Source organism: Somniosus microcephalus, chromosome 5, assembly GCF_052327205.1.
Source record: "Somniosus microcephalus isolate GS21.2 chromosome 5, FLI_Smic_1.0, whole genome shotgun sequence".
In the NCBI taxonomy this organism is placed as follows: Eukaryota; Metazoa; Chordata; class Chondrichthyes; order Squaliformes; family Somniosidae; genus Somniosus; species Somniosus microcephalus.
Genome location: NC_140991.1, coordinates 315,446,257 through 315,456,763, shown reverse-complemented (window position 1 = coordinate 315,456,763; position 10,507 = coordinate 315,446,257). Strand labels below are relative to the sequence as shown.

The following is a 10,507-nucleotide window of genomic DNA, read 5'->3' as shown; positions in this document are numbered from 1 at the left end:
GTTGAGGCCAATTCATTAAATATATTCAAGAAGGAGTTAGATATATTTCTTAAGGCTAAAGGGATCAAGGGATATGGGGAGAAGGCAGGGACAGGGTACTGAATTTGGATGATCAGCCATGATCTCATTGAATGCCGGAGCAGGCTCGAGGGGCCGAATGGCCTACTCCTGCTCCTATCTTCTGTTTGTTTTTTTCTTTTTTAACACACATTTATCCTTTGTTTCAATTCTTTTACAGTGATATATAGTCAAATCTCTCAAGCTTAGTTATATTGAGCGTTTTGTCCATCCCAACCTATTGTATATAAGAGACATTTTATTTCAATAAAGGTTTTTTGTTGCTGTACAAAAATAAAAGCATGATTAGGATAACCGTTACCAGCAGAGGGACCCAGAATTCAGCTAATAATCACATCAATCCACCCTGTACATTCACTACTCTTCACTTCAGCCTTTTTAACAATACTGGTGGGAGATTCCCAAACTGTTAGCCCTCACACCACTAAGCAAAACGCCAGCAGTTCCCTTTTCTCCTTCAGGAAGAAGGTTGGTAATTGAATTATCCAAATCTTTTAGACGTGCACATGAATTTTTTTTGTTATGAGCCGCCTCTTTCACCGAAGCATTTTCCTATTTTGATCATGAACATTTTTGATACAAAGACCAATAACCTATAAAAATTGTGCATCCCCTGATTTTACTCGCTCCACCGCTGGCGGCCGTGCTCTCAGATGCTATGGCCCTAAGCTCTGGAATTCCTTCCCTAAGCCTCTCCATCTCTCTACCAGTGCTCCCTCTATTTTTTTCTTGGCACCGCGCAGTCCCTTAAAGGGACCGCGCGGCCCTGCCATTCAAAATACCGTGAATCCGCAGTTATTGCATTGAAAAGCTGGCAAGCCGGCTGCGCGGGGTCCCCGGAGCAGCTGTGCAGCTTAAAGGGAACGTTGCTCTCCGCCTCTCTCTCCTTCTTTAAGACGTTCCTTAAAACCCGACCTCTTTGACCAAGCTTTTGGTCACCTGCCCTAATTTCTCTTTATGTGGCTCGGTGTCAAATTTTGTCGGATAATCGCTCCTGTGAAGCACCTTGGGATGTTTTGCTATGTTAGAGGCGCTAGATAAATGCAACTTGCTGTTGTTATTGCTGAAGTGTGGGTTGCAGCCTTTTAATGTTCTACCATCCTCCCGTGCTGTAAACAGAAATATCTGCCGTTGACACTGTCACAAATGGTATAACGCCCCCGTGAGGCTGAAAAGTAATTCCAATCTGGCAGTAAAGATAGCAGAAAGACATATCGAACATATAAAAAGCTAAAAAACCTATTTCCTTAGCCTCCTGTACCTAGAAGTAATATGCCGCTAGCACCCCTCCCAGAATGTTAGTGTACAATGTCCGGTTGTGGTTCATATTACTTTCAAAGCACATATATATCGTTCAGCACTTCAATGCAGCATTTCGAGCTCAAGAGGTCTGCTCATGGATTCTCCTCTGCTTTCGGTAAATGTTCAGATTTGCCATCTTCTTGCACGGGAAAGAAGGTACTTTCTTTCGGATGCTCCCGGCTTTCCTGTTCGACTGTTTTTCTGGCGAAGCTCGGGTTTTTCCCCCAGCTTTCTCCGCTGTTTTGTCTTTCTTGCTTAGGGAAGCTCGGCTGACGGCCGTTAACGCTGCTTTGCTCTTCCTGCACGGGGACACACAGCGGCTGCGCGGAGAGTTCCTCTTCCACAGGGGTTCCTGTGCCTGTCTCGGGGCCGCACTTACTGCCTGGTTTCTCCTCCTCCTCTTCCGTGGGGAACCTGTCATTTCCTCTCGAGCTGTCTCGCTTGTCTTCTTCTTTCGTGGGAAGGTTGGGCCTGGCATTCACGTCTCCTCTCTTGTCCTGTTCTGCAGCATGATTCACATTGACAACTACGTTGAAAATAACCGAACTCCCAACACTCAGCACCGATTGGCCACTAGTATTGTATGTCGTACTACCACCAGACGAAAAGCCTAAAGAATTAAGTGGAAAAAAAAGTTTAATATAGCGGTTTATAGACTGACTTTTTAGTATTAAATACTTGAATCACTGAATCAGTGTCCTGGTGCATGTCACAAGAACATAAAAATTAGGAGCATACGGCCCCTCGAGCCCGCTCCGCCATTCAATAAGATCGTGGCTGATCTTCTACCTCAGCTCCACTTTCCCGCCCGATCTCCATATCCCTCAATTCCCCTAGAGTCCAAAAATCTATTGATCTCAGCCTTGAATATACTCAACGACTCAGCATCCACAGCCCTCTGGGGCAGAGAATTTCAAAGATTCACAACCCTCCGAGTGAAGAAATTCCTCCTCATCCCAGTCTTAAATGGCCGACCCCTTATCCTGAGACTGTGACCCCTGGTTCTAGACTCTCCAGCCAGAGGAAACAACCTCTCAGCATCTACCCTGTCAATCCCCCTCAGAATCTTGTATGTTTCAATGAGATCACCTCCCATTCTTCTAAACTCCAGAGAGTATCGGCCCAATCTACTCAATCTCTCATCGTAGGACAACTCTTTCAACCCAGAAAGAAAGAAAGAAAGACTTGCATTTACATAGCGCCTTTCACAACCACTGGACATCTCAAAGCGTTTTACTGTCAATGAAGCATTTTTGAAGTGGAGTCACTGTTGTAATGTAGGAAACGCAGCAGCCAATTTGCGCACAGCAAGGTCCCACAAACAGCAATGTGATAATGACCAGATAATTTTTTTTTTTTGTTATGTTGGTTGAGGGATAAATATTGGCCAGGCCATCCAGGGATCAATCTAGTGGATCTAGTCATGCATACAGCAGCAAATTGGGAATTATCAGTAACTGTGAACTGGAAAATATTTGGACACACCTAATATATTTCGTTTTGACATGCTGATAGGAGCTATGTGCGAGACATCAGAGTACAACGATACAAAGGGTAAACTATGTCCGGGGAGTTGAGAGAATCCACTGGGAGGGAAATAGCTGTAAATAAATTAGACACTTTCAGAAATAGACCTTTGGTAACAATGCACACCGCTGAGAAGTAAAAGCATAATATCAAAACCTGGGTCAAAATGAGTTCAGTGAAGAGAAGTAAAGGAGATAAAAGGCTAGAAATGACTGTCAGCAGCAAGGATTTTGCCAACGGGAATTGTTGGCAAAGCAGCAACAACAATGGGATTGCGAATTACTTCAGTCCACAGTGCTGGCAGTGGGAAATGGATTCTGTGTGCTAAATTCAATTAAGAAAGAAAGAATTGCATTTATATAGCGCCTTTCACATCCTCAGGACGTCCAAAATCGCTTTACAGCCAATTAAGTACTTTTTGAAGTGGAGTCACTGTTGTAATGTAGGAAACACGGCAGCCAATTGTGCACAGCAAGCTCCCACAAACAGCAATGTGATAATGACCAGATAATCTGCTTTTAGTGATGTTGATTGAGGGATAAATATTGGCCCCAGGACACCGGGGAGAACTCCCCTGCTCTTCTTCGAAATAATACCATGTTATCTGAGAGATCAGACGGGGCCTCGGTTTTAACGTCTCACCCGAAAGACGGCACCTCCGATGGTGCAGCGCTCCCTCACTGGGAGTGTCAGCCTAGATTTACGTGCTCAAGTCTCTGGAGCGGGACCATGAACCCAGAACCTTCTGACTCAGAGGCGAGCATGCGACCCACTGAGCCAGAGTTGACACTCATCCTTTAGTCTCGTGCGGTACTATTCTGTACAATCCCAAAAAGATTCTCTGCAGGATTATCAAGTTAAGGGTATAAATTGAGTGACGCGTGAATGATGTCAGGTTGTTTGTCACTGCGCCGTCTCTTGGCACTTGTGTTGGCTCCAAGCCTTCGCTGATAACCTATTGGAATTCTGCTGGTCCGAGATCTCCAGGAGCTATATTGTGACCCTCCTCTTCCTTGACCCTTGAACAAGGGTCTGCAGCTCCTGGCTTGTCAAGCTAGTTCTGGTCTCCATATTATAAGAAGGATATAGAGGCACTGGAGAAGGTGCATTCATTTTTTTTTACTAGAATGATACCATAACTGAGAGGTTATACCAATCAGGAAAGGCTGAACAGGCTGGGGCTCTCTTCTCAAGAAAGGGGAAGACTGCAGGGGTGATCTGTTAGAAGGTAGACGTAGAGAAGATGTTTCCACTTGTGGGCGAGATCAGAACTAGGGGCCATAAATATAAGTGAGTTACTGATAAATCCAATAGGGAATTCAGGAGAAACTTCTTTACCCAGAGAGTGGTGAGAATGTGGAACTCGCTACCACAGGGAGCGGTTGAGGCGAATAGTATAGATGCATTTAAGGGGAAGTTGGATAAGCACATGAGGGAGAAGGAAATAGCAGGATATGTTGATGGGGTGAGATGAAATGGGGTGGGAGGAGGCTGGTGTGGAGCAGAAATACCGGCACGGACCAGTTGGGCCGAATGGCCTGTTCCTGTGAATACGATGTTGTTACGATGCTCTACTGTTTCAGGCGCTCAAATGCCTCCTAATTCAAGTTCACGGTTGAGTCAGAGGATTAGTGCGGCTCCTTTCTCTGCGACAACTACTTTGCAATACTTTGTAAAATTACTTTTCCCACTCAGTTTTGCCAGCTATGCAAATTTTGATAAGTAAACAGCCTTCCCACTGCTATTCCCAGTGCTTAATTACCTTCTAATTGTAGATCACAGTTGATTTAGAGGATTCAACATCACTGAAACAGATTATCTGGTCATTGTCACATTGCTGTTTGTGGGAGCTTGCTGTGCGCAAAATGGCTGCCGTGTTTCCTACATTACAACAGTGACTACACTTCAGAAAGTACTTCATTGGCCGTAAAGCGCTTTGGGACATCCTGAGGTCGTGAAAGACGCTGTAGAAATGCAAGTCTGTCTTTATTGTGCGCTGCTCTCTTTTTCAATGGCCAGCTCATTGTGTGAGAGAGATATTGTGGGTAAATTAATGGCAGTAAATTCTCCCAGAAAGTTTTAGTAATCGACAGTTTCCCCGTGAATCGAACATCAACAGCAAACCAAACTAAGATGACACCAAAGGAGAATGAGAAGGAATAAAAACATTTGTACTCTTCATAACAGATCAAACAAGCACTTCTAGGGTACGACATCCAATGAGAAAAGTTCATGTACGAGCACTTCTGATAAGGGGTCGGCCATTTAGGACTGAGATGAGGAGAAATTTCTTCACTCAGAGAGTTGTGAATCTTTGGAATTCTCTATCCCAGAGGGCTGTGGAGGCTCAGTCGTTGAGTATATTCAGGGCTGAGATCGATAGAAACATAGAAAAATAGGAGCAGGAGTCGCCCATTCGGCCCCTCGAGCCTGCTCCACCATTCAATATGATCATGGCTGATCCTCTATCTCAATACCATATTCCCGCTCTCTCCCCTACCCCTTGATGCCTTTTGTGTCTAGAAATCTATCTATCTCCTTCTTAAATATATTCAGTGACTTGGCCTCCACAGCCTTCTGTGGTAGAGAATGCCACAGGTTCGCCACCCTCAGAGTGAAGAAATTTCTCCTCTTCTCAGTCCTAAATGTTCTACCCCGTATCCTGAGACTGTGACCCCTCGTTCTAGACCCCTCAGCCAGGGGAACCATCCTCCCTGCATCCAGTCTGCCTAGCCCTGTCAGAATTTTATACCTTTCAATGAGATCCCCTCTCATTCTTCTAAACACTAGTGAATACAGGCCTAGTCGACCCAATCTCTCCTCATATGACAGTCCTGCCATCCCAGGAATCAGTCTGGTGAACCTTCGCTGCACTCCCTCTATGGCAAGTATATCCTTTCTTAGGTAGGTTTTTGGACTCTAGGGGAATTGAGACGTCCGGTGGTCGTGAAAATCGCTATATAAATGCAAGTCTTTCCCTTTTTCCCCCTTTATATGGGGATTGGCCGGGAAAGTGGAGTTGAGGTCGAAGATCAGCCATGATCTTATTGAATGGCGGAGCAGGCTCGAGGGGCCGTATGGCCGACTCCTGCTCCTAATTCTTATACTACAGGTATGTGCTTTTTTTATACAGGAATCCCGCCCCAACTGCGGTTTTGCCATACGTGGATTTCAAGTATACACAGTTTCCTCTCTGCGACAACTTTTGCCAACCGTGGCAGTGAATTTTGCGTATACGCATGTTTTAAAATTAGGATCAAGGTAAATAACATGATTTTATTGCTTTTATATTCTTTTTTATTGTGTCATTATTTGAACATTTATACTGTATTTGCCAACCGCGGTTTTACTGACCACGGGGGTTTTCAAGGACGTATCCCCGGCGGTTGGGGAGGGATTCCTGTATAGCAAAGGTGTTAATGTGCTTAAGATAAACAGGTTAACTTACCAGAAGGAGTTGAATTTCCTGACTTGTGACTGCTATCATCAGCTGGATTCGGGTGGTCAGAGCCTGGGTTGGTAGAACTGTGCCCAGGGATATTCTCAGGCTTCTGATTGGAGCTGGTAGAGTTACTTTGATGACCCGTGTGACAATTGCACTTTGGAGTACGATCTGTGCCTGACTGTCTGGCAGACAATGGAGATGCACTCCCTGAGGGTGCATGCCCTTGGCTGTCTCTGAAGGGAGCTGCCTCGGCACTGTTTCTGCTCTCTCGCGTGGATAAATTACTGTGAATTGACTCCCCGATCTCGTACCCCGAAGACAACAGAGGGTTAGTGGAAGTTCCTGCGCTTGGATCTTGCGAAAGAGTTGTGCTGGGACCTCCCCCTTCGTCTCCGAAGTAGTACGCCCCCTCCGGATTCTCTCTCGGGATCCTTGGCGAGTGTGTGGCACAGCACAGGGACTCAACCTCACAGGAAGGGATCGAAATGCAGCTACAACGTGGCCGTTCCGTAAATGCGTAGAATACGGAGCCATTGGCTTGCTCTGTTGCCCCTACCAGCTTCTTCGACGGGAAAAGCCACTCACTCTCTGGATCCCAGTTGCGGTTATCAGTTGGCAGCTTGCCAATCGCCGGGTCCACAGGAGGATTACCCTTGAAAAGCAACAGAAAATTTTCAGACGCGGCGATTAGAAAAGTACAAAGGAGCTCAAGGGAAGCATTAAGCTTTGACTGAATCGTGTGTGTGTGTGTGTGTGTGTGTGTGTGTACATATTAATGAAACAGCAGTGAACCAGATTTAAATTTGTTTTGCAGGTTTTGATGTTTAATACCTAAAAGGAAAGTTGCAAATTCACTCGTTTAACGGTGAGTCTCTTAGGGCTGATGGAATTGAAATGCTAATAGTGTTCCTTCTCCAGCTTACAAAAGCTTACTGCTGCAAGTTGATAAGCAGTGTCATCTGAATACATAAATGCTCCTTTAAATCAAATTCCAGTATATTTAAATACCATTGCCACATTATTTGTTTATGGGCAGCAGAGAGAAGCAGTGACATCTCCCCTTGGTAACACGTACTCAGAAAGGTTGTGGAAAGTGATGGCCTGGTGCCATGGTGTATTGCATGATACGAGACTCCCAAAACAAGCGCTCTACTCGGAGCTCCGACACGGCAAGAGAGCCCCAGGTGGGCAGAGGAAACGCTTCAAGGACACCCTCAAAGCCTCCTTGAAAAAGTGCAACATCCCCAACCGACACCTGGGAATCCCTGGCCCAAGACCGCACAAAGTGGAGGAGAAGCATCCGGGAAGGCGCTGAACACCTCGAGTCGCTTTGCCGGGAGCAAGCGGAAGCCAAGCGCAAATAGCGGAAGGAGTGCACGTCAACCCAAGCACCCCACCCACCCGCCCCTTCAACCAGCGTCTGCCCCACCTGTGACAGAGACTGTAGGTCCCGCATTGGACTCATCAGTCACCTGAGAACTCACTTTTAATGTGGAAGCAAGTCATCCTCGGTTCCGAGGGACTGCCTAAGAAGAAGTATTGCACCAACGCACTGAGCGGTAGAAGGTGCGCCATCATTGTCCTATCGTGACTTTTCTGATACCAGCCTTGCCCAGTGTGGTTATTTGGAGTTGGGTCTAGAACGTAATAACACATCACCAAGGCGCTACACAGGAGCGTTATCAAAAAAATAAATTGACGCCGGCCATATAAGGAGATGTTAGGACAGGTGACCAAAAGCTTGGTCAAAGAGGTAGTTTTTAAGGAGCATCTTAAAGGAGGAAAGAGGTAGAGAGGCGGAGAGGTTTAGGGAGGGAATTGCAGAGCTCAGGGCCCAGGCAGCTGAAGGCACGGCCGCCAATGGTGGAGCGAATTAAAATTGGGGATGCTCAAAAGGCCAGAATAGGTGGAGCACAGAGGTCCAGGGGGATTATGGGGCTGGAGGAGGTTACAGAGATAGGGGGGGGGGCGAGGAGGCCACGGAGGGATTTGAAAACAAAGGATGAGAATTTTAAAATCGAGGCGTTGCTTAACTGGGAACCAATGTAGGTCAGCGAGCACAGGGGGTGATGGGTGAACGGGACCTGGTGCGAGTTAGGACACGGGTGGCCGAGTTTTGGATGACCTCAAGTTTACGGAGGGTAGAATGTGGGAGGCCGGCCAGGAGTGCGTTGGAATAGTCAAGTCTAGAGGTAACAAAGGCCTGGATGAGGGTTTCAGCAGCCGATTAAGTTGAAGTAAGGGCGGAGACGGGCGATATTACGAAGACGGAATAGACCAGGCACTCTTCTGGGCACAAGACAGGGAAAATCTGTCTCTCTCACGATCCTCTGCTGGTTTTTACTGTCATTGGGCAAAATCTGGGAGCAGAATTACCACTGAATTAGGACCGCTGCTTCGGGCTCATGCTCACTAGGAACTCAACTGAGAATACGCAAGTTTGTTTCACGGAGAGTTAGTGCAACCAGTGAGCTAACACGGGCGGCTCCCGGCCCGGCAACACCACGATTTTAAAATGATCGTCCTTGTTTTCAAATGACTCCATGGCCTTGCCCCCTCTCCATCTCCGTTACCTCCTCCAGCCCCACATTCCCCCTAAGCTGAGCGGGCGTGTTGGCCGCGCAGCGATCGGGAGGCCCCGCTCAGGCCTGGAAAAGAAAAGGGACCGCGCACCTAAAATAAAAATTAGAGGGAACATTGCCCACAACCTTCCGAGATCTCTGCGCTCCTCCAATTCTGGCCTCTTGAGCATCCCCGATTATAATCGCACCACCATTGCCTTCAGCTGCCTGGGTCCTGAGCTCTGGAATTCCCTCCCTGATCCTCTCCGCCTCTCTTTCTTCCTCTCTTTTGGTCATCAGCCCTAATATCCCCTTACGTGGCTCAGTGTCAAATGCTCTACAACAATAACATGCATTTATATAGCGCCTTTAACGTAGTAAAATGTCCCAAGGCGCTGCACAGGAGTATTTTAAGACAAAAAATTTGACACCGAGCCACATAAGGATAAATTAGGGCAGGTGACCAAAAGCTTGGTCAAACAGGTAGGTTTAAAGGAGCGTCTGAAAGGAGGAAAGAGAGGTAGCGAGGCGGAGAGGTTTAGGGAGGGAATTCCAGAGCTTAGGGCCTCGGCAGCTGAAGGCACGGCCACCGATGGTGGAGCGATTAAAATCAGGGATGCTCAAGAGGGCAGAATTAGAGGAGCACAGATATCTCGGGGGGTTGTGGGGCTGAAGGAGATTTCAGAGATAGGGAGGGACGAGGACCATGGAGGGATTTGAAAACAAGGATGAGAATTTTGAAATCGAGGCGCTGCTGGACTGGGAGCCAATGTAGGTCAGCAAGTCTAGGTCTACGGTGAATATGTGCGCTATAGTGTATGTGTCCAGCGTTAAATTACCAATAAAATTAGCTCTCATTTGGAAATTATATTACGGATACTGCGTTGCATTGTCAGGTCAGAAACCAGGTGGTGCAATGGGTTTCAAATCCAGGCCAGACTGCAGGAAGAAAGTGTCTTCTGATTGCTGGCTGTAAGTCACCATTGCGAAATTGGCTTGGGAACTCTTAACTCAGATTCCAATAGGCACGGGCGCAACTGCACAAAGCTGGCCCCTGGTTCGGTGCTAATTGCAATCCCACTCAGATGAGCTGCAGAATAGCTGGTGTGGGAAATAGAAAAAAAATATTGCTGCTCTTCTGAGTGTGAAGCCTGAGGCACATTCAGAGGACAGGGCAGAGGGTCACCTGACAGTGCTTAATGCTGAATGAACTGGAAAGCATTCTGTTCCCGAGCCTCGCGGGGCAGAATTTGAGGCTGTTTAGGGTGGGGGGGGGGGGGGGCGGGGTAGGGTGGAATTTTCTGCCGAATAATTCACTGTGATGATACTAGCAATTCTGGTAAGGGTGCAAAAATCTCAGAGCGTCGGCAATCGGCCAAGTTTATTCATAATGGTAAGCTGATAATTAGACTGAGAGCCACCATAATAGTCCAGCTCTCTCCTTTAATAACATTTTAAGATGGTGTGGCAATGCAATAGAAACCGTTTCCCTTTAAAACTAAGTGAATTTGAAGGGCCCTATTGTTTTAGTGTCGGTTGGTAGCACAATCGCCTCTGAGTCAGAAGGTTGTGGGTTCAAATCCCACTCCAGGGA

At 46.9% G+C, this 10,507-nt stretch overlaps 1 protein-coding gene across 1 annotated transcript in view; it reads right to left on the bottom strand.

Annotated features, from left to right (window-relative positions):
• Positions 1 to 298: 298 nt before the first annotated feature.
• LOC147117883 (uncharacterized) overlaps positions 299 to 10,507 on the bottom strand; it is a 71,844-nt gene continuing 61,635 nt past the window's right edge. Inside the window, exons 9-10 of the mRNA XM_085989274.1 lie at positions 6,356 to 7,004; positions 299 to 1,990 (exon numbers count right to left, since the gene is read on the bottom strand). Of these exons, the coding sequence (XP_085845400.1) occupies positions 1,473 to 1,990; positions 6,356 to 7,004 (1,167 nt within the window). The 3' untranslated portion in view covers positions 299 to 1,472. The remainder of the gene's footprint in view (positions 1,991 to 6,355; positions 7,005 to 10,507) is intronic.